We start from the raw sequence: 25,327 nt of genomic DNA, 5'->3' as shown, positions 1-25,327 counted from the left end.
TGTCCATGTAATCACTATATAATAGATATAATAGGGTATTTTTACTTAATTGTTTTTTTCTTTTACATTAAAAAAGTTCAGTTCTGGGAAGGAAAAAAGCAATTCTTGAAATGACTAGTAAAATAAAAGGTATCAGGCTTAAACAAAAAAAAAAAAACTACAATCTTAAAAAAAAAAGGAAAAGGATCTATATATGCAAAAATATTTGTCGCAGCACTTTTTGTAATGGCAAGAAATTGGAAATTAAGTGGATTGCTCCATCAGTTGGGGAATGGCTGAATAAGTTATAGTATATGAATGGTATGGAATGTTATCATTCTATAAGAAACGATCAACAGGATGATTTCAGAGAGGCCTGGGGAGACATCCATGAACTGATGCTAAGCAAAGTGAATAGAACCAAAGGAGCATTGTACACAGTAACAAGATTATGTGATCAACTATGATGGACTTGGATCTTTTCTACAATGAGGTGATTAGGGCCAATTCTAATGGGCTTGCAAAAATGGAAGAAGTCATCTGCATCCAGAGAGAAAACTATGGGGACTGAATGTGGATCACAACACAGTATTTTCACCTTTTTTGTTGTTATTGTTGGCTTGCTTGGTTTTTTTTTCCTTCATTTTTTTTTTTTCTTTTTGGTCTGATTTTTTCTTGTGCACCATGATAAAGAGGAAATAGGTTTAGAAGGATTGGCCATGTTTAACCTATGTTGGATTATTTGCTGTCTAGGGAAGGGAGGAGAAAAATATGGAACAAAAGGTTTTGCAAGGCGTGAATGTTGAAAACTATTTTTGCATGTATTTTGAAAAATAAAAGGCTATTCTTAAAAAAAGAAAGAAAGAACTGTATGAAACTAACATCTGTTGCTCACCCTTTGCCCTCTGCTCTTGGTTCCAGGTACATCCTGGTTAATCTTGAACCCAACCCATTTCAAACAATAACCATTTCTCTAGTCTTATCTCACTGTGGAAGGTAAGAAGAAGATAATTTTGTGAGTCATTTCTGTTAAAATCTTCATGCCCACGTTCACTCACTCTTACTATCTGTTCTTGAAGATGTTTCTCCCAGGGACATTAAAAGAAATACTTATCAAACAGACAAATTTTGGCCATTATTCCTGGGCTTATGAAAAATTATCTATCTGATCAAACTACCTGGGGTCTTGCCTATGAAATACAATCACTCCAACACTTAATCGGTCAATCCCTCAAGCAGGCAATCAAAAAGACCTTGCTCTTTTTTGACAGGATTACTAAATAAATGGAAGGAGGAAATGCCATAGGTATAGTATAGATGAATTTCAGTAAGGTAGTTTTTTTCCTTCAACATTTTCCCAATATTTTTGCAGACAAGATGAAGAAATATGGATCAGATGAGCTTAGGCAAATCATATAACACCAAAGAACAAGTTTAGGACTACAAAGAAACCATATGGATCTTTCATTTTATAGATGAGAAAATGAGACTCAGATCACTTAGGAAGAGCTAGGAGCTATCCTCAGGTTCTCTCATGCTATCTTGCTGGGCACTTCTAGTTTTGAAAATCTATACTTGTAACTAGATTCAAAATTGATTAATGTATCAAAATCAATTTGGAAAGGTAAGGGGAAGGCAAATATTTGTTAAGCATTTCATTTTCCATCCAATTCTGACTTGGATTTGACTCTACAGAAGTGCTAAGTGTCTGAGGTCACATTTGAACTCAGGTCCTCCTGACTTCAGGGCCAGTGCTCTGACCACTGTGCCATCTATCTGTCCCCCAATTCATATTTCTTTGATAATTCTTTACTCTGCTTTTCCTTCATTGTAATGCTTGCTTGTGCCCCCTAAATTTATTAAGAATGATTATGTCTTATACTTGAGTTCAGTAAATTAGTCAACTAATATTTTTATTTAGTGCCTAATATATGTTTTGCACTGTGGTAAAGGCTATGGATACAAAGAAAGGCTTCTTTAGCTCAGTCCCTTGTTCTCAAGGAGTTCACAGTCTAATGAAGGAGACAACAATTGTGTACAAACAAAATGTATTTTGGAAAAATTTCAGATAGTCTCAGAAGAAAGGTGCACAGGTTAAGGAGGTCTAGAAAGGCATCTTGCAGAATCCAAGCCTTTAGCTGAGACTTGAAGGTATCTAAAGAAACCAAAAAGAAAAGATAAGGAAGGAGAGGGAGTCCCAGGCATGGGGGACAGCCAGTGAAAATACCTAGTTAGGATTCAGAATGTTCTAATTAAGAAGAACAAGGAAGCCAGTGTCATTGGATCATAGCATAAGTATAGAAGTCAAAAATTAGGAATGGGGGGGTGTAGATAGCAGTTCTTCTGAGATTTTAGAAGATGATAGAATAAATGTACATCAGTTAAAGCACAATGAGAAAAACAAAACATGTTCATGTAGGAGAAAGATTGGACTCTTTTTCTGCTAGGCTCAAGGCATACCTGACACCAATAAATAGAAAAAGGTTACAAGAAAGCAGATTTCTATCCAACATAGAGAAAAGTATCTTAAACAATTACAGATCTCTAGAAATAAATTGGCTGCTTTGGGGAGGGGGTAGAAGTTCCTCATCACTGGAAGCTTATAAGCAGAAGTTACATGACTTGTCAGGAATGTCTTGCCCATTTCTGGGTAGCTATTAAGCGATAGAGCAGGGTTATGACACAAAGTCTCTGCCATCCAAGTTGGGTATTCCCTTTAATGTACAATATGTTCTCCCCATTTTTTAAAAAGGGAAATTTTGCTTGAGGTAGAAGCTGGAATTATAGAATCTTGGAATCTAATTGTTAAGAAGTTTTTCTTTTTAAAGTTGAAACTAATTTCTCTACTTCTTTTACCCACTGCTTCTAGTCACTGCTTCTAGTTCTTTTCCATTAATTAAAAGGGTTGGATTTGTTGATCTCTGCCATCTCCAGTTAGACTAATGAACATCCCCTTCTACTTCTTAAGATTCTGTAAAAAGAAGCAGAATAGGAGTATTGTTTCCAAAATCAGAGGAATCCCTGGTAGCGCCCAATCAAAAGAAGGATGAAGGTTTAAAATAAACCAAACTCCAAACCAAATCAAAATAGTCATGTGTAATCAAATATCCATTTTATACATAGGAAAGCAATTTGCAATGGGCCTTGGTGGTTTGAAGGTCAGTAGCTGGAAAACATCTATCAATAGAAAGACTCTGTTGACTCAGATGTTGCCTCCCCTACTAAAATGTAAACTGCTTGTGGGCAAGGATAATTTCATTTTCATTTTTGTATCTCTAGTGCTTAGCCCATAGAGGGCACTTAGGTGATGGATGGTACAGTAGAGAGAACACCAAAAGTGAAGTGACTCAGACCCTGGGCAAGTCACTTCTCATCTGTAAAATGGGGATAATAAAAGCACCTATCTCCCAGGGTTGCTGTGAAGATCAAATGAGATTATAATTATCAAATTCTTAGCCTAGTGCTTGACTCATCATAAGCTCTAAATAAATATTAGTTATTATTATTAGCAATAATAAAATGCTTGTTGATTGACTGATTGGGTCAGAGACATGTGGAAGGAGAAAGAGGAAACAAAGTATTACATCTTTCCAACTCTACCATAAACCTGCAGTGTGATATTGGGCAAACCACCTGCCTGAAGTTGAGAGGTTTCCTCACCTATAAAATGAGTGGGTTAAAAGTCTTTTTAAACTTTAAAATTTTAGAAATCTTAGGTACTAGGACAAAGAGATAAACTTGAGGAGCATCATCTACACAAAGATCCAAGGAAGCGAATAGTAATAACTGGAGAGTCATGTTAACTTGTGCTTCAGGGTATTTGAAGGGCTTTATAATAATCTTATTTGGTACCAACACCTCACTGTAATTATCCTTGTTTGACAGATAAGGAAAGAAAGAATCCAGGGCTGGAAGCCATGGACTCAATCCTGAGTCCAAATTCTGTTTGGTTCATTTGCTAGCTGTGTAGTGAGGGGCAACTTTCTTGGCTTTAGCTTTCTCACTTGCAACCATATGTGGAGATATTGGTTCTACCTATTTCACAAGGTTATTGTGTTTTGTAAGTTGTAAAGTGTTAAATAAAATGTGAGTAGTATTAATGATAATAAGAGCAACTCTGAAGGAAGATCACAGATCACACTTTAATTTTGGGGTCACATATGTTACTTGTTAGAAATAGGATGCCTATAACTGGGCCAACTTGAAAAATCTCAACCAGTATTAAGGCAAAAGATTCTTTAACTATTTTTTTGTTGTTTTTGTTGGATTTTTTTTTCTGAATATGTGGTTGAGGAGCAAAGGGGAAAAAAAGAATGAAAGTTTCTGTTGGAGAAGCTTATTTTTCTAGGAGACCAGGTTCAAGGTTGAAAGGGAACCAATTTACCCAAAATAAGAGACTTGGACTAAATACAATTTGTCTCTAATCTAAGGCATTTATGTTGTTGTCCAGCCAATTTGCAGTCATGTCCAACTCTCTGTGACCCCATTTGAGGTTTTCTTGGCAAAGATACCAAAATGGTTTGCCATTTCCTTCTGCAGCTCATTTTACAGATGAAAAAACTGAGGCAACAGGATTAAATGACTTGCTCAGGCTTATATAAATATAAATGTGCATCAGTTAAAGCACAATGAAAAAAAAAAATAAGGCACTAATTGGTAGTACTACTTAGGTTATGTGATATAACCATCTTTCCACTTGCATAAAGTTTTGGGGGTTTTTTCTCCCTTATTTGACCATTGGCTTCTTTGCTTAAAGGTAGACATAAATTAGAATGACTGGATTAGGCCTGTTGTAATGCAGAAAGTTATTAGGAAACCAGACACTTTGAAAGAAGCTATTAAGAGGCTTTTGGGCAAATGCCTCTAACCCCTGCTACTTGTAAGGCAGGGACTGACTGATCTGAGCTATAGCAGGTAAAACTGATTATTCAATGTTTGCCTCAATGTAGCCAGTCCCAAGGAGAGGGAAGGCAGGTATCAGGGTGCCTAAGGGACAAGCAGATCAGAAACATCAGGTCAAACCTACCTTGCTGATCACTAATGAGATAAGCCCTGGGAGTTAGGCTGAATTTCCAGCCTGGGTGAAGTATGCTTTGGAACTCTCCTCATGCCCCCCACCCATACCCGCTAGCCAGCTTCCTCTTCCCACTTTTCAGCTCCTTTTTGAGTATTATCTTTCCCCATTAGATTGCATGCTCTCTGAAAGCAGGGACTATTTTTGTGTGTATTTGTATCCCTAGCATTTAATGCATTAATAAGTATTTATTGTCTAAGATAATACAGTATTTTAAGGTTTATTAAACTTATTAAGACACCATTTTATTTGACCTTCACAGGAATACTATGAGATGAGTTACTAATAGCCTCATTTTACAAATGAGGAAATTGAGTCTGAGAGAACAAGTAACCAACCCAAGATCACACAATTATTATAGTCTGAAGCAAGATTTGAAGTCTTGTAGTTTCAAATCTCTAATCCACTCTGCCATGAGAAACATTTTATGTAGGGGGAAAAAATGCTGCACTCAGAGCCAGAAACAAACATGTTCCAATCTCACTGATACTCAATAGCTATGTGACCATAAGAAAGGAGATCTCTCTGAGCCTCAGTTTTCTCATCAAAATGGGATCATAGAATTATATATCTAGAACTGGAAAGGGCTTCAGAGCCCACATAGTGCAAATACTTTGTTTTCTGGTTAAGGAAACTAAGTTCCAGGGAAGTTAAGTGATTTACTCAATGTAATACATAATTTAAAGCATTGCTGTCAAGCTTAAATGAGATGATATAGGTAAGTTTTTTGAAAACTTTAAAAGTACCATATTAATATCATATCAGTACAGAATAAATTATATACTAAAGCAAAGCAATCAATAAACATTAAACACAATATGCCAATGCTTAGTAGTACCTGGCACACTTAGTAGGTGTTTAATAGATGTTTATTGTATTACATATAGAAAAAAAGACAAAAGCTAGTCCCCACTCTCAAGGAGCTCATAATATAAAGACAATTATGGTACAGCCAACTATAACTATTATATTACAAGCTATATACAGGACAAATGGGAAATAATAAGCACAAGGAAGGGACTAGAATTAGAGAAATTAGGAAAGGTGGGATTTTAGCTGGGACTTAAAGAGGGAAATTAGAAATAAAAGAATTCCAGGAAAATAGCCCAAGGTGAGATTTGGAATGTCTGCTATTACCCATTAGACATTCCAGCTTTGAGAACGGCTCAGATGCAGCTGAATAAAATTCTAGGGATGACAATTGAATTACTACTCACTTGGGCTGTTCATGTTTCTCAGAAATCATGGTTTTGAAAGACTTCTACTATTTCCTGAATTTGGGGGGAGGGGAACCTATCCACAAATAGGCTAGCATCTGCACCTGGGCTGTATCACCCCTTCTACCCCCCAAAACATATACTCCTCTTGCATGCACTCTCAGAAGGGAGGAGCTATTTAGCTGCTCCAATTACTGAGAACTCACTGAGCTGCCTTGCTGTGAATCAGCAAGAAAACTAGGAAGTTTAAATTGGGTATTCTGACCCTGAAAAGAAAAACTGAAACTGAACTCTTGTCTCTCTAGCCAATAAAGAAAAGACAATGTTTGTCAAATGAATGAACTGAAAAACGATCCAATTACACCTTCACAACAAAAACATCCTTCTTTGTTCCAGAAGAGCCATATTAACCTTGATAGGGCCCCCTCCTCCATTTTGCGCTTCCTACTTAGGAGAACTAGAGTAAAGGAAAAAAAAGAGCCAGAAATTTAAAGTGAGTGAGCAGTAATTAGTGGGGAGAAGGAATGGGAAGGGTGGAAAGGAGTCTTTATCAAGAATTATTGTCTGATAACAGTAGATTACTGATTTTTTGTTTCCTTAATCTACACTGCTTGGTGGGCTCCTTAATTAAGTTCTTAGCCTCTGTGAGTCCTAGCTTTCACTGTTCATCTGTTCCAGATGAACTCAGACAGGTCAATGAGGGAACCACTGTTTTCCTCCAAATCAGCTTCTGAGTGGCTTGTTTCCCCACAATTAATTCCTCTGTTGTACATGATCTCCTTGCTTAATCTTTAATGCCATACTTAGTGCTTTCCTTGTTTTAATCAAATAGGAAGAGAAGAATAAAATAGGTCATCTGAAGGAGGCCAAGGGAAATCATAACAAAATGAGCTCTGCATTGGCTTCTGTTCATTTCAGAGCCCCCTTGCAGTGTGGGCCAGGACCTTACTTCTGCTGAGTCAGATGATATGAATGTGAAGTTGGAATTAGTTTATTTATCCAATTTGATTTAGCTTCTTAGACCTCCTACAATCCATGCAGCAGGTGCAGTCATGTAAGGAAAGGAAAAAAAAAAAGGAGGGGGGGAGAGCATAGACACACTAGGTAGCTACCTCCATCTAATGGTGTAAATGGAAGGACAGTGAAAACTGGTCCCAGTCAAATCATCTCCCTATTTGTCATAGTACAGGATATTTCTATAACTAATTTCAGTCACTTGAATAGCAAGCTAGTATAATAGATTGAGTGTTAGACAAAAAGTTAAGGAAACCCTGAATTCTAATTATAACATTTTGTAGTTGTGAAATGCTGGGCAAAATGCAGATAGTAGTAATAGCTACCTCATAGGGTTGTTGTGAAGACCAAATGACAGTTCCACTTTAAATCTGCACCACTCAAATGTGAAGAATTGTAAAACAAATTCACATTTCAAAAAATGAAAATGATGGGCAGGGAGGTGATTGAGTGTCATGGAGAACTGTCAAAGGAGGAATTGATTGAACTGCTAGCTGCAAAGGTTGCAGAAAAAGAAAGGGAAGTTTTGGAACACTAATCTAGTCAAAAAAGGTTCACAATGAAACAGCTGGTAAAAGCATTTCATCATTTAAACAATATTTTTTCTTATATTGAAAAAATGGATCCAAATTAAGATTTTTCAAAATTCAAAGATAAGTTGAAGATATTAGGAGGAAAAAAAAAAAAGAGAGCCCCTGTTTAAATTTCTCTCAATAGTTTCATTAAAAAAAGTTGTACTGCCAATTTCCAGTAACAAAGCTTGGGAGTAGTGGGGGAAGCAACATACTGAACACCTATGTAAACTTTACTGTACAGTATTATGCATTTTCATTGTTCAGTAGCCAACTCTTTGTGACCCAGTCAGGATTTTCTTGCCAGAGATATTGAGTGATTTGCCATTTCCTTCTCCAATTCATTTTGTAGAGGAGGAACAGAGACAGAGTTAAATGACTTGACACAGGGTCACACAATTCGTGAGTGCCAATGCCAGATTCTAATTCAGGAAGATGAGTCTTTTTTTCTCCAAACCTGCCATTCTATCCACCAACCTACATAGATGTTCCTTATAGTACTGTACATACTTTACCATTATCTTTATCTTTCATTTCTTTTCTTTTTTTATATAAATTCTTTTTAATAGCTTTTAAATTTCAAAATATATGCAGATAGTTTTCAACATTCACCCTTGCAAAACCTTGTGTTCCAAATTTTTCTCCTTCCCTCTCCACCTTCCCCTTTCCCTAGACAGCAAGTAATCCAGTATAGATTAAACATGTGCAATTCTTCTAAACATATTTCCACATTTATTATGCTGCACAAGATCAAAAAAGGGAAATAAAAGCAAACAAACAACAACAAAAGTGAAAATACTATGTTGTGATCCTTATTCAGTCCCTATGGTCCTCTTGCTACAGGCAGATGGTTTTCTCCATCACAAATCTATTGGAATTAGCCTGAATCACCTCATTTTTACCTTTTATTTCATAACTTTATTCATTATCATGCTATAGTATTTAGCATGTCTGCATTTTAGTACATTTTATGACTTGCATAAAAGTATTATTTTATGTATGTCTTTGTTAATTATATAAGTTAAGGGAAATGGGTAGATAGGAGAAAAAATTACTTTAAGTAGAGGTCTGAAGAATGGTCCACTTATGTAAAGTGAGATATCTGTATAGGTAAAGAATTTTGCAAACCTTAAAATTTCATATAAATGCCAGCTGTTGTTTTTATTGTTGCTTGGTTAAAGTATAGTCTTGTCATTGCTGAAATATTAAAAATTTCATCTCGAGGCAGTTCATAGTGGACAAAGCACTGAGCCTGATGTCAAGAAGAGTTCGAATCTGGTTTTAAACATTACCTCTTGGGTGACCTAGGCAAAAATCATTCAATTTCTACCTTTCTCAGTTTCCTAGACTATAAACTGGTAATAATAATAGCATCCACCTCACAGGGTTATTATGAGGATCAAATGAAATAATATTAATAAAGCACTTAACACTATGTCTGGCACAAAATAGACACTTAATACTTATTCCTTTCCCTTATCTAGGATGACATTAATGTTACTACTTATTAACATAGATTAATACTAATTCATTTAGAGAATAGAACTCTGAAGAGGGGATGTAGGACAGAAAAATAAGAACTCTGGTAAATTCTAAGAATGGGGATATTATCACAAAGTCTTAGTATCCTAAAATCTTAATTTTATAGGTAGCCCATAAGGCCTTAAGCAGCAAGGAGTGATCTGAGGAAAGATTCCTTTGGATATGAACTTGGGTAGAACTAATATTTTGAAACTTAGTTTGAACCCACTCTCTCCAAAAACTGAGATGTAATAAGGGAGAAAAGTATGCTGCCAGAGACATTAGATAGTAAGGTTTATACTTCTGTAGTCCTTCTATAGCCTTGCAATAAATAATTCCTTTGTAAAAGAAAAAAATAATAGGGAAGCTGCCAGTTCTAGGTGAAGCAATCTAGTAATGGACCACCTTCGGAGCAGTCTCAGGGCCTTATATGCCTTTCAGAGTTTGTCACAGAAATACAAATTCCTCTAATGTTGGGGTAGAGAGAGATAATACTAATAAATACCAATATAATAGCTGACATAGGGCTTTAAGATATTTTTAAACATTCCTATACAGATATAATTTCCACTGAGCTTCACAACAATACTGTGAGTTAAGTACTATGCTATTATTATCCTCACTTTGCACATAAGGAAGCTGAGGCTGGGGATAATCTAATGATTTGTCCATGTCCATATAACTATTAAGTATAAAAATGATTTTGAGCCATATCTATTATTTTAATTTTTTAATAGTATTTTACTTTTCCAAATACATAAAAAGGTAGTCTTCAACATTCATTTTTGTTCTAAATTTTGTGTTCTAAATTTTTCCCTCCCTCTTTTACCTCTCCCCTCCCCAAGACAGCAAGCAATCTGATATACATCAAATATGTACAGTTCTTTTTTTAAAAAAATACTTATTTTTAATGCATATTGCTTTATGAATCATGTTGACAGAGAAAAATCAGAGCAAAAGGTAAAAAATATGGGAGAAATTTAAAAAAACAGAAAAAAAATGAACATAGCATGTATTGACTTACATTCAGTCTTCATAATTCTTTTTCTGTATGTAGATGACATTTTCTGTCCAAAGTCCATTGGAATTGTTTTGAATCACTGAAACACTGAGAAGAATCAAGTCTTTCATAGTTGATCATTGCAGATTCTTGCTGCTGTTGTGTACGATGTATTCCTGGTTCTGGTGATTTCACTCAGCATCAGTTCATGTAAATCTTTCCAAGCCTTTCTAAAATAAGTTTGTTCATCATTTTTTATAGAACAACAATATTCCATTATCTTCATATACCACAACTTGTTCAGTCATTCCTCAGTTGGTGGGCATTTACTCATTTTCCAATTCTTTGCTACCACAAACAAACAAAAAAAAAAAAAAAAAAAAAAAAGCTGCTCCAAACATTTGTGCACATGTGTATTCTTTTCCCTGCTGTAAGATTTCTTGGGGATATAGACCCAGTAATGGCACTGCTTGGTCAAAGGATAATACAATTCTTTTAAACATATTTCTGCATTTGTTATGTTGTGCAAGAAAAATCAGACCAAAAGGGTGGGGGGAACACAAGAAACTTACAAACAAAAAAGTGAAAATACTATGCCTCAAACCACATTTGGGTTCCATAGTTCTCTGTCTGGATGTGAATGGCATTTTCCATCCCAAGTCTATTGGAATTGCCTTGAATAATCACATTGCTAAGAAGAGCCAAATTTATCACAGTTGATCATCACAGAATCTTGTTACTGTATACAATGTTCTCTTGGGCTTGCTTCACTCAGCATCAGTTCATACAAGTCTCTCCAGGTCTTTCTGAAATCATCCTGCTGATTATTTCTTATAGAATAATAACATTACATTGCATTCATATACCATAGCTTATTCAGCCATTCTCCAACTGATGGGCATCCACTCAATTTCCAGTTACTTGTTTCTACAAAAAGGGCTGCCACAAACATTTTTGCACATCATTCTTTTCCCTTTTTTATGATCTCTTTGGGATACAGACCCAGTAGAGACACTGCTGGTACAAGGAAAATGCAGGTTTATAGCCCTTTGGGCATAATTCCAAATTGCTCTCTAGAATGGTTCAATCATTTCACAATTCCACTAACATTTTATCATTTATCATTATCTTTTCCTTCAATATTTATCATTATCTTTTCCTGTCATCTTAGCCAATCTGATAGGTGTGAGGTGATGCCTCAGAGTTGTCTTATTTTGTACTTCTTTAATCAGTAGTGATTTGGAACTATTGGATTTTTTCCATGTTATGGGAAAACTAGATGTTTATTAATCAGATTAATAGATTAGAGTAGGAAAATACTACCAGTGTTATGATTGTTTATTTTATTTCCTGAGACTTGTCTATGTGCTGTGATCTTACCATGCTATAAAAACCAATTTTTTTTCGGGGTATATAGAAAGCCTTCAATAAAGAATTTTCCCTCCTAATGCAAAAGGCATCTTTTTAGTCATTTGGTCTTAAGAGAATTTTCTGAAGTTTTTACAAGTTAAATGACTTATTCATGATCACATTATTTGTATCTAAAAGGATGCAGGCCTAAATCTTTGTCTTCCTAACTGCTAAGGACCTTCAAGGGAATATAAACATAGCTCACATTTGCATAGAGAATAACATTTTTCAAAGTACTTTATTTAAAATGACATTTTTTAGTAATTTAACTTTGTAATACATTTTTCTTTATACTCTGAGGTAAGTGCTGTATGTATCATTAACCATATTTTATGAACAGATTCAAAGAAGCTAAATGATTTTCTAATATTTTAGGTGAGGGGTCAATTAGAGAAGTCATTGTGGCAAGGGAGAGGAGAAAAATACAAGAGATTTGGAGTTTGAGTGGACAAGTCTTGGCAACTAATTAGACTGTGAGGGATTACTCCTCATGTGAGAGTGAGGAGTTAAGGATGATTCCAGTATGGTGATCCAGGGTAATTGATCTACTTTAACAGGGAAGTTCAGAAAAAGGAAAGATTTGAGGGAAGACATAATTTCACTTTTGGACATATTGGGTTTGAGGTGCTTATGGGACACATTTAGTTTGGAAAAAACCAATAGGCAATTGAAACTATACAGGGTGTGTTCAGGAGAGAGACTAAGGCTAGATATATAGAGTTATCAATATAGAAATAATGAGTGAATCTACAAGCATTCATGAGAATGAAGAAAAAAGAATGCCCAGGATAAAGCTCAAAGATAAACTTAGGCATAGAAAATGATCCAGCAAAGGAGACAGAGTTATGGCTACACACATGGGAGGAGACCCAGAAGAGTGACGTGTCATAAAAACCACAGGAGGAGAGGAGTGTCTAGGAAGGGGTGTCAACAGTGTCAAATTCCTGTGGAATCGTGAAAGATTCCACCTTAAAGAACTGTGAGAAAAAAGCCATTAGATTTGATAATTAAGGGAGATAGTAATTAACTTTGGAAAGAGCAGTTTCAGTATACCCAACAACTAGCATGATGATGAGGTCAGAAGAGAGATAACAGTAGCATTATGTAGAATAATATCTAAACAAAAAATTTCTGTATATTAGAGCTATGTGGACTGAATCTAACAAGATGAAATAAATACAACAGGAATAAATGTAAAGCTTTACCCTTACATGTAAAAAAAATCAGCTTTATTTGTATAGTTAACAATTAGGTAGCAGTTTGTCTGAAAAGGATTTGGGGGTTTTAAAGGACTACATGTTCAATATGAGTCAGCAATATAATGTGGTCAGAAAAAATGTTAATGCAATCTTGGGTTGCATTAATAGGGCACAGGGACACAGCTTCCAGGAATAGGGAGGCGATAGTCCCTCCATTCTCTGCTACAAGCAGACCACATCTGAATTATTGAGTTCAATTTGGGGACACCACAGATAAAGAAAAGATGTTGAGTGTTCAGAAGAGGACAATAAGGTAAAAGGCTTTCAATCTTTGTCATATAAGAATCAGTTAAGGAACTGTGAGTAGGTTTAGTGTGGAGAAGAGCAGTCTCAGGAGGAACTATAGCCATCTTCAAGTATTTGAAGGGTTGTTATATGGAAGAGGAATTAAATCTTTTCTGATTTGCATGTCAAGCCATCACCTCCCTGATGCCATGGTCCCCTTTCCAAAATGAAGGACAAACAATAACTTTTTTGTGTAGAGCTGCTCTACAAACCAGCAGGAGAACACTGACTGAAAGTTGAGAAGCAATGATACTTTGAGCTATTTTGTGTGACTACAGGATAATCATATTGCCTCTTTGTGGTTTGTCTGGCAGAAATTTGGATTTTAGTTTTTTACTACGAGATAAAAATGAGTCATTTCATCCAAGAGACTCTGCTCTGAGGCAATAGATTGGTCAATGCCAGATCTCCAAGGGGATAGTAACAAATGACTAAGTTGATCTGAGAAGAATCCTCAGATCTCAGTCTGAGAAACAACCTAAGACCTGGATTACATCAATGTCTTCATTGCTTGGAAATTGTCTATTGGAGGAAAGGCTTGACAGTTTGGGGAAGTTGATTGGGGAGAAAAAGGGGAGGAAAAAGTATTACTTCATGGAAAAAAGGGTAAAAAAGAGAGGAAAATGTTCTACTTTTCCCTTTCCCCATGGTGCCATCTACTACTTTGCTAGTAAAAAGTCATCAGAATCAAAGGAGTAGACCTGAAAAAAACTCTAGAGATCTCTGGCTTAGGGAAACTTTTGCTGAAAGAATGTAATATTGTGTCTGAACCTATCCACTGGAGCAAACTTGGAAAAACTCTGCAGTTCCCAGGATTCTGGTTTCTGTTGTGGCTGGAAGAGATTACACTGTCTTGGCAGAAGAGGGATAGCTTGAGTGTAGCAGCCAACAGAAAAAACTCTGCTAAAGAAAAGAGCAAAGAAGTTGAGAAGATGACTAACCACCAGTGAATTGTGGTACAGATTCTCTCTGAGGAAGATCAAGGGTATGAAGGCATGTGGCATCTGCCTCTATAGCATGGTTTTGTAAATTTGTGTCCACTCAGATATGACCTCATTTTATTGAATATTATGTTTGAAACTATTCTTGCTTTTCCTTCTCTTTAGCAAATATTTCTAATTAGATAATTTGTCAAATGGGAGTAAATTTGTTGGATGGGTTTGGGCATTGCAGGTGGGGAAGAGTAGGAGAATATTATATCTAGTAGAGCTACCTTCTCAGAGTAACAGCATGGCAATCCTCTATGGGGATCTTTGATCCAGAAGGGTGAATATAGGTTGGGTGAATGAGCCAACTCAGGAGAAAGAGAAGAGGGAGATTTACGTGCCATACTCTACACTACATATAAAACTAATTCAATCTTTTTTTTTTTTTTTTTCTTTTTTTTTTTTTTTTTATTTTATTTTTTATTTTATTATATATATATATATATATTTTATAATATTATCCCTTGTATTCATTTTTCCAATTTACCCCCCCTCCCTCTATTCCCTCCCCCCGACGACAGGCAATACCATACATTTTACATGTGTTACAATATAGTCTAGGTACAATACATGTGTGCGAATATCACTTTCTTGTTGCACAATAAACATTAGAATCCGAAGGTACATGCAACCTGGGCAGACAGATATTAGTGCTGACAATTTTCATTCCCCTCCCAGTGTTTCTTCTCTGGGTGCAGCTACCTCTGTCCATCATTGATCAACTGGAAGTGAGTTGGATCTTCTTTATGTTGAAGATTTCCACTTCCATCAGAATACATCCTCATACAGTATTGTTGTTGAAGTGTACAGTGATCTTCTGGTTCTGCTCATTTCACTCAGCATCAGTTGATTTAAGTCTCTCCAGGCCTCTCTATATTCCTCCTGCTGGTCATTTCTTACCGAGAAATAATATTCCATAACCTTCATGTACCACAATTTACCCAACCATTCTCCAACTGATGGACATCCATTCATCCTCCAGTTTCTAGCTACAACAAAAAGAGCTGCCACAAACATTTTGGCACATATATGTCTCTTTCCGCTCTTTAGTATTTCTTTGGGATATAATCCCAGTAGTAGCGCTGCTGGGTCAAAGGGTATGCACAGTTTGATAACTTTTTGGGCATAATTCCAGATTGCTCTCCAGAATGGCTGGATTCTTTCACAACTCCACCAGCAATGTATTAGTGTCCCAGTTTCCCCACATCCCCTCCAACATTTGTCATTATTTGTTCCTGTCATCTTAGCCAATCTGACAGGTGTGTAGTGATATCTCAGAGTGGTCTTAATTTGCATTTCTCTGATCAGTAGTGATTTGGAACACTCTTTCATGTGAGTGGATATAGTTTCAATTTCTTCCTCTGAGAATTGTCTGTTCATATCCTTTGACCATTTATCAATTGGAGAATGGTTCGGTTTCTTATAAATTTGGGTCAGTTCTCTATATATTTTGGAAATGAGACCTTTGTCAGAAACTTTGTTTTTAAAAATATTTTCCCAATTTGTTATTTCCCTTCTAATCTTGTTTGCATTAGTATTATTTGTACAGAAACTTTTTAGTTTGATGTAATCAAAATCTTCTATTTTGTGATCAATAATGATCTCTAGTTCTCCTCTGGTCATGAATTCCTTCCTCCTCCACAAGTCTGAGAGGTAGATTATCCTCTGTTCCTCTAATCTATTTATTATCTCCCTCTTTATGCCTAAATCATGGACCCATTTTGATCTTATCTTGGTATATGGTGTTAAGTGTGGATCCATATCTAATTTCTGCCATACTAATTTCCAGTTTTCCCAACAGTAAAACTAATTCAATCTTGGCAGAGGTGGAACTAACTAGTAGTTGGCAGGGGGAGAATGGTATCAAGAAAGTCCCTAGTGTAGAATGCAATTGGACTGAGTCTTAAAGGAAGTGAGGGATTACAAGAGGCAGAAATGGATGCTTTCCAGGCATAGGGGACAGATGGAGAAAAGTAGAATGTCATGAGGCCAGTAGTTGAACCATAGGGTTCTTGGAAGGAATTAATATAAGTCTGAAAAGGTAGGATGAATCAAAGTTGTAAAGAGCTTTTAATGCCAGAAGAATCATGGATCCACTAGAATTCATGGATAGGGATGGTGACATGATTCTTATATTTTAGGAAAATTACTTTAATGGTTATTTTTGAGGGTGGTTGATGTGTAACTACTTTTCAGACATTTAACAATGATAATCATATCCCCTCAGAGTCTTTTATTGACTAATCAGTCTGTTTCTTTAATCAATCTTTTATATATTGCTAATTCAAGGACCTTCTAGATTTTGTTTGTCCTCTTTGGGACTTCCTTTTTTATCTATCTGGACATTGTAGTGTTCAGAACATCATAATAATTTAGATGTGGTCTGACCAGGTCAGAATAGAGTGAGATTATCTGTCACCTCCTTATTGCTGGAAGTTGTGCGCTGACTAAGATTGCATTAACATTTTTGGCTCCTATATCACCTTGTTGATTCATACAGAACTTTCAATACACAAAATTTTCCAATCTTTTTCAGACAAACTGCAATCTAACCATGTTCATACTGGTAATTTGTTGTATCCAAGTGTAAGACTGTCCCTTGTTTCAGCTTATTAGATTTAGTTCAAAGTCCCTGTCCCATCAAAGTCTTTTTGGATCCTGGCTTTGCCATGCAGTACATTACCTATCCCTCCATACTGTGTCATCTTCAATTTTGATGCATAAAGGCATTTTATGCCTTTACCTAAAGTAAGGATTAAAATTTCATATGACACAAGACCAAGCATAGATTGAATTTACATGAGAGGATTTGGGAGTCAAGAGAGTCCTCTGTTAGTTGTCTTCAAGCATTGCCACTTGTCAAAAATGTCACATGAAGATTTCTTTCAAATAAAGATAGGACTCAAGTATTCATCGACATCTTTCTCTCAAATTCTGTAATTCTATGAAAATTATGATAGAAGGTGGAAATTTTAATATCCTCCCACTTCCCCCATCAGTCTTCTGCTTCCTCATGTTGATAATTTTCCTCAGAATCCAGGACGCTTCAGCTGCCTTCTGGCCTTCTTGGACATTCACCATGTGCTCTTCTCAGCAATGCTTTGTGCTTAGTCATTTTCCTGATTCCAAAATGTATCTATGCTATACCCTCTCCCCTTAAAGCCCTACTCTAGGTCATCATGGGTGCTAATATCCATGTATAATGTTATCATAGGTGCTAATGTCTATGTCACTCTTACCATTTCATGGATATATTTTAGCAAAATTTCATCCAAAGACAAAAATTTATTCATCTAAAGAATAATTTCTAGTGGTAGGCATTTCAAACAATAAGATAGATAGGTAGAAATAAAGGTTTTTTGGCCATATAAGCCTTTTGATGGCCTTCAGTCACATTATGTAGGCAGCCAGATATTCCAACAATAATGGAACTATTTTTACACACTACTATTTTACACACACACACACACACACACACACACACACACACACACACACACACACACCCCTCTTGTTTCCACAAAACATTGTATGCGTTTATATGTGTGTGTATTTCTCTTTATTGATGTCTGTTTATACACAATACATATTTTATCTAGTGTTTATATTTCTTTTCATTTAGGTAAAATGTCAAGAATACAATTACAGATATATACGGGAGCTAAAGGGATATGTGAAATGGACTCAATGGAAATTTGTGTTTTTATTAATGATATTTAATAAAATTTAATAATTATTAATGATCTGGTCTCAGACACTTAACACTTCCTAGCTGTGTGACCCTGGGCAAGTCACTTAACCCCAGCCTCAGGGAAAAAAAAATTATTAATGATAATTAATAATGATAATGATTAATTGATCTTGATTACATAAGCTATGCTATTTTATACTGATTACATCTCTAAGAATTTATAACATCTTGGTGGCTAGGATGTCTAGAGGAAATCTCTACTTTTAGCTGCCCTAGCTTCTAAAATCTTTGGTCACATTTTCCCAGAATATTGTTTTCAACTGTACAAAATTAAAGCAGTGTGTTACAAATATTTAAATATAATGCTGATAATACTAAAAAACAAAAAACAAAAACAAACAAACAAACAAACAAAAAAGCAACAAGTTTGTAGTTTCCAGGCCCCCTATATCTCAGTATATGGGAAGAAGCTGGAATTCTAATCATGTAGCAATTAGAGTTATCCCTTCCCTTATTGCATGGGTTAGAAGAGTGGAAGCTTTCCCCTCTTCCCCAGCAAATCTGGAAAAATCTGTGTATAATTTTTTGGCTCTTTCTTTGTAGTAGAGAATGTCTTGGATTATTGTTAAAAGATAAAATATATAGATCTTATTCAATTATTACATATATATTTTAGGCATTTCTGAGTTTCTAAACTTTTTCTGTCTCATCTGCTAGCCTGTCATCTGCAATTTCCACAAAACTCCTTAAAAATTCCCATTTAATTTCTTCTGCCAATCCACAATATATTGAAGTTACAAAGGGCAAAGTTACAATGTAGAAGGAATAACTGCATTCCTTTCCTTTTATTTATTTTCAGGATCTCTGAATACAACAACCAAATTCTAGATCAGCAGTTCTTAGTAGTGCTGTGGAGACTTACTCATGATTTTGTTCCTTTTTTCTTCCATTTAATGTCTTCTATGTTACAGAGAATGACGGACTACCTCTCAGTCAAATTACGAACTTTTCTCGGGGAACCTATAGGAGAGAAGTGTGTTTCCTTTGTGGACGGAGTGGATAAAGACCTTGCAGTCAAATTAATAGAGAGTGGCTTTGATAAGGTAATTGTCTGTCTTTCTCTAGCCCCTCTTCACTCATTCCATTTATTTTATTTTTTCCTTCTCTCCTAATGGCAGCCTTTGCTATTTTTATACATTAGAAATTGTTTAGCAGGGAAATCTTACTTCTAGTCTATTTTACTCATTTGCTGTGCTATCTCTGAAGGTCTGTTTGAATGATGGCTCGATTAGGGGTATGTTTCAGCTTGAGTTTCTATTAGTTAATCAACAAACTTTTATTAAGTGCTAACTATGTGTCAGGCACTAAGCAAAATGCTAGAGTTATAAAGAAAACAACAACAAAAACAAAAACATACACTGTGCCCTGGAGAAGACCACATTGTAATGGAGGTGAAGATGTGTAATAAAAACTTGGGCAGATGCATTTAGACATTTAGACTTGAGATAGACACAATTAAACAACACTATCAATTATGGTCCCTACATATCTAAAGGCTGTTGGTGCATTTGTAAAGGATTTAACTAAAGGGAGTAATATCCAAATAGTATTTTCGGGGGTTTGCCAAAACTATGGGGAGATAGTCATCACCAACTAGATATTGATAATTCCCTAAGGGCAGCTTTTGCTATTTCAAAGTGATGAAATATCATGAAAATATCAAAACAAAGTTGGTTTCTGTTTATAAAATATCCTCCATTCAAGTCCTATTCTGATGACTTACTATGGTACAGCTATGATCCAGCATTCTCAGAAGTTATACGAGTGTAGTACAAGCTCTGAAGGATCCTACTAAGTTGGAAAGGCTTTGAGGGTGGGAAAACAACAGATTGGGTGTCTGTCATCTGGGACTAGCCAGATAAATTTGTTGGTGCTTATTACTAAAAGGCTGGCCACCAGGCAATCAGTCCGCTTGTCGGCAATAATTCAAGGGATTCCAATCTATATCAGTAGAGGTAATAACTATACCAGTAAAATCACAAATATCTCAACTATTGAAGAAAGTTTAAAAAAAGGATGTAATGTAGTATTTTAATAGTATCTTGAGGGGTGTGGGGTAAGAAAGGGACAGACAATTGAATTAACAGTAGAAGAAAACTGGTAAATTGGGAAATGAAACAAAAATCTTGGTTCCAAGAAGTTTCGAATTTTCTGCTCCTGAACATGGCCAGTTCTTGTTGAACCTAAAATTCTTTAAAAACAAATCAACAAACAAAATTAGTATCAATTCATTTGATTTGTAAAAGCAAATAACAGGCCCACTTATTCTTGGGACAAACAAGTGAAGTAATATAAAATTACCATGGAGCAAGTTGGAAGTCACTGAAAATGAATCCATGTAAGCTATCTTACAAGAGGTCTGACTGAAGAACATTCTCAAAGTGAAAGAATAAATGAAGTGGAATTTCAGACACCAGAAGGGAAGATTTTATTTAGTGGGGCCTTCACAGACCTTTAAAGTATACCACATGGGAAAACATTTATTTCACCTGTAGACATGCTACAATTGTAGTTTCTCTTCCCCAACCTGACTCCCACCCCACATAAGCCTTTCACCGTGGCTAAAATCGTAGAAATTGCTTTGCTGATGAGCATGAAACCACTGGCCCCAAGAGAAAGTCCTCTTCATGAGCCCACTTTAATATTAAAAGGGTCAGATGTGTCAATTAAAGCATAAGATTTTCACATTGAAATAAGAATTTTCATCCTACTATATCTCTCTCTACTTTCTTTATGGACCTGTGTGTGTGTGTGTGTGTGTGTGTGTGTGTGTGTGTGTGTGTGTATGTGTGTGTGTGTGTGTGTGTGTGTGTATGTGCATGCAATAATATATCACTTGAAGCACTCTAGTGTCCTTCAAGATATTCTTAAAGTCTAATTTTTCCATGAAAGAAAATTCAGGAAATAGAAGAGAGAGAATTTTCTCTCCTTTGTTCCTTGAATAGTCTTGGGGAAAGTTGACATCTTAGCATTGTCTCACTATGAATATTTGGGTTCAAGATCACTGCTTGTTAATAGCATCTATAAATAGCAGTCAACCAGTGGAACCTAGAAAGCTGGTACAATAATAACTATCTTCAAGAATTTGAAGGTCCATCTCATAGAAGACAATTTTGCTTGCTTTCTAGACAATTCTAGCAATGGGTGGAAGTTAGAGAAAAACTGAGTGAATCTAGGCTTTGGGTAAGGAAAAATTTCACAGTTTGTAAGGGTATCTGAAAGTACATGGGATGCCCTCCTCATCCAGTGGTGAATGGGCTGCCCTTCTGATGTAGTGTGCTCCCCCCACAGTGGTCTTCAAGCAGAAATGGGATGACCTCTAGTTGGATATGTATGTATTGGGGATTTCTGTTCAGGTATGAGTTGAATTAGGTGACCTCTGATGTACTTTTAAACTGTAGACTGAGATTTTGAAGTTTAATTCGTATTTGTTGTTATTCAGTTTTACTTTCCATGACCGCATTTTGGGGTTTTCTTGGCAAAAATACAAGAGTGGTTTGCCATTTCTTTCTCCAACTCACTTTACAGATGAGGAACTGAGACAAATAAGGCGAAAAGACTTGCTCAAAGTCACACAGCTAGGAAGTGTATCTGAGGTCATGAAGATCTGAACTCATGAAGGTGAACCTTCCTGATTCCAAGCCTTAGTGGTCTATCCATTGCACAGATACATTTTGGTATCAGGAAAGTTACTAAGCACAAGGTATTACTAAGGAGAGCACATGGTAAATGTCTGAGAAGGCCAGAAGGCAGCAAAAAGGGACTGTATTCTGAGGGAAATTATCATTATAACATTAAATTATATTTTGATATAGGTTACATTCACTTTTCAAGCTACTTGAGTAAACACAATTATTTTTATAGTATAGATTCAACCATATCTCTTAGCCCACACTTGAGAACTCACTATGTAGGGCCTGAGCTGAAAACTGTTGAAGAAACTTTCCGCCTCATTGGGGAGAAAGGAAATGTATTGATTATGATAACAAAGTCAAGAGCCAAACTCCCTAAGTCAAATATGGAAAAATAATCATTGTGATCCTAGTACTAAGTGCCACAGAAAGTCAAAAAAAGGAGAGTTCACCATGGGCTAAAATGCTTTTGAAACACTATAAAATTTGGGTAAGAGTAGATTAAATGGAGAAGAAAAAGTAGAGTGAAAAGAAAGACTCAGACACACAATGTATTTGGGGAAAAGGCTGGGGGGAAGGGAAGGGGAAGGGTTTGTGCAGGGACAGAAATGAGAGATAAGGCTGAAAAAGTTAGTTGAGTCTAGATAGTAGAGAGCTCTGAATGCTCTCTACTAAGAAGTTTGGACTTTAATTCTATAGGTAGCAAGGAGTAGCTGGAGACATCTGATTCCGGGACATGACTCCACTGGAAGAATGTAAATTCCTAGAGGGAAAGGTTTTAAGCATAGGGCTTAAAGCACATTGTTGATATAACCAAATTAACCAATATGAAGATAGAGTACTAAGTCTTAGTTACTGCAGTTCCATAATGAAGCCATTGCAAATCATTGTAGCATTAGTTATTTTTTATGTTCTATTAATGCAAATCTGTCTCTTATGCCTATCTGATTTCCCTAAGCAAACTGTAAGTTTCTTACAGGAAGAAACTGTTCTAATATTTCTTCTGAATACTGCTCTATTGAATAGCACAGAATTTCTAGCTCTAACAATCTTCAGTTCTATCCTTCTGGTCCGTGGGAAATTTGTCCAGAGGAGTCTTCAGGCTGACCAGTTCTCCTTGGACTTCTCTGGGAATTGGAGGGAAGCTGTAGCTTGGAAAATCTGCTGAGAATCTCAGCTTGTTTTGCAGAAGTTAAGCCAGTTCCATTAAGGAGCTATGTTGAAAACAGGCATTTGGTAACTCCTTTGAAAGGCATATATGTAAAACCTCAAACTTCCTGTGGCTCTATTTGGCTTTGCCTTCCCATAGAGAGAGAAATGCTTATTCATCCCCTGGTTGCAGGATCAGAAGTAGAGGGAGTCTGTGTACAGCCAAGAGCCATAGATAGAACCTCATCTTCCTTAAACCCCTTTTTGAGAATGCATGTTAATTTTTCCTTTCAGCCTGCTAGATTGGCTGCAGACTGAACAAAACTAAAAAAATAAAAGGAAAAAAGTTAGGGGGAAAAAATAACGTTTCAGGTTGCAGATTGACTACAGAGCCTGCAAAATGAATCCCTTCTTTCTGGGACATTCCTGGAAAGTTTTCCTCTTGTCTCACATACCAAGCATTCCCTGGCTTCCCCAAAAGTCAGTCTCATTGAGACTTCAACTTCTAATGTCCAGCTGATTATAGCAGCAGAGTGTAAGAGATTCAGAGGGCTGGGACTTCCATTTCCTTCCCTGGCTTTAGAATGAAGGTGTAAGATGTCTTGTCTGCACCACTTAGCATTTGTAGCATTAGTTATTGAGATAGGAGCCTTTTAACGTCCAGATAAATTTACCAACTGTTGGGATGAATAGGAGGCAGGGAATTACATGAGTTTGACAAAGTATCTCAATAAAGTCTACCACAGAAAATATGGTAGACAATGATAAGATAATTTAGAAACCATATAACCATACATAATTTTGCAATTGTGCCATGGGAAATCACCCTGTTTCAAAAATGTGACTGAATATAATATTTAGTATTTGTATAACATATGCCTTAAACTTAAATGTTGTAGCAGATAAGAATAGAATATATGGTTTGTTGGAAGATTTTTTTTTTAACTGGATGGTGTATGATATATAGCAGGGGAGGGAGGACACATAAAAGGTGATAATATATCTTTTGGAATAACATTAGAAATCACAATCCCTAGGTTCCTGCTGCAGGCCACCTAAGGCAGCCATCTTCATAAGTCAAACTTTAATTTTATATTTGGTTTCAGATCAGTAGACACTATTTATGAAGGATGAAAGTAGCTTCAAATACTAATTTGTCTAAAAGGGACTAAACCTTCTCCAAAATGTAGAAAATGAGAAAGGAAAAGAAAGATTGAAAAATAGTAATATCTTTTATCTTAATAGGGCCTTATGTTTTCCAGAGAGATTTCATATACAGTCATATGAGCCTTACAATACTAGGAATATAGGGAGTGGAGGGAGAAGGACACAATATATTAGTTTCCATAGATAATGTGGAGGCATAATTAGGAAAATGGCTTGTCCAAATACTAGGTAATATCAGGTGGCAGCCGAGTGGTACAGTAGACAGAGTGTTGGACTTGAGAGTCAAGAAAGCCTGAGTTTGAAAACTGCCTCAATTACTCAGTTGGGCAAGCTCTGTGACTTCTGTCTGCCCCAATGTAAAACGGGGCTAATAATTGACCTGACTCATTGGGTTGTTGTGCAGATGGCATGAAGTAACATGTGTAAGTGAATTTTATTTGTGGCTAAAATAGCTCTAGAACACAGGTCTCTTCTCAGCCTAGTATTCTTTTCTGCTATAGTGTACTTCCAGTCAAATAGGAGATCTTATGGCCCAGAATGGAACTGAAAAGGAGGCATCTAATTACTTCTGTGATTGTTTTGGTGCTGCTATTGTTTATAGTAATGTCATCTCATGCCTGAGAGGCATGTCCAAAAGTCACTCTAGTCCCAGTGGTAACCATGCCCTTGGGAAAGATGGCTTCCAACCAGTCCCTAACCCTCCAGAGAAGCAGAGGGCACGACCCCCTGATAAACTATGTTGGTACTTTGTACCCTGCAGGCTTCTATTCTTAAACAGGGTCTCGTGTTCTGGGGAATAATGATTTTTATGTTTGTTTGTGGGGTGTTTTTTTTTTTGCAAGAAACCTGTAATTTCACTGGCCTAAAAAAAGCGTAATGAGGATACTTTTCTATCAATGAGATTGGCTTCTGTTCTGTGAATTACAGTCTTAAACTGTAGCCTGGTGCGTCGCGTGTTTGTCCAAAGTCACGCAGTGTTTCTCAGGTAGCCCACTTGCCCCCCTTCCAGGAGGCTAAGTTAACATTAGATGGAACACACTCTCTCCCCCTCGCCTTGCTCACCCCTCTGCTGTCTCCTTTCAGGCATATGTATTGTTGGGCCAGTACCTCCTCATGCACAAGAAAGAAGACGATTTCCAGATGTGGCTCATGCTAGCATGTGGAGCTACTCAGCGAGAAGCCCAGAAGATCTCCAGATGCCTTCGAGAATGGAGTATCACCTTTCTCTGAAGACTTAAGCCCAATACAGCTTTCAAACAGTAACTTTGAATTACAGCATTAAAGTTCTCTTAAAGAGCATTGAAAACTCAA

General features: G+C 36.3%; 1 protein-coding gene across 2 annotated transcripts in view; it reads left to right on the top strand.

Moving 5' to 3' along the window:
• The window catches only part of BANF2 (BANF family member 2), a 39,739-nt gene extending 14,412 nt beyond the window's left edge, over positions 1-25,327 (top strand). For both annotated transcript variants that reach the window (XM_074287803.1, XM_074287804.1), the window contains 2 exons: positions 18,980-19,111; positions 25,100-25,327. In XM_074287803.1, the coding sequence (XP_074143904.1) occupies positions 18,983-19,111; positions 25,100-25,246 (276 nt within the window). In that variant the 5' untranslated portion in view covers positions 18,980-18,982 and the 3' untranslated portion in view covers positions 25,247-25,327. The remainder of the gene's footprint in view (positions 1-18,979; positions 19,112-25,099) is intronic.

Source organism: Sminthopsis crassicaudata, chromosome 2, assembly GCF_048593235.1.
Source record: "Sminthopsis crassicaudata isolate SCR6 chromosome 2, ASM4859323v1, whole genome shotgun sequence".
NCBI lineage: Eukaryota > Metazoa > Chordata > Mammalia > Dasyuromorphia > Dasyuridae > Sminthopsis > Sminthopsis crassicaudata.
Note: the sequence above shows the minus strand (reverse complement) of the source record. Positions and strands in the feature narration are given on the sequence as shown.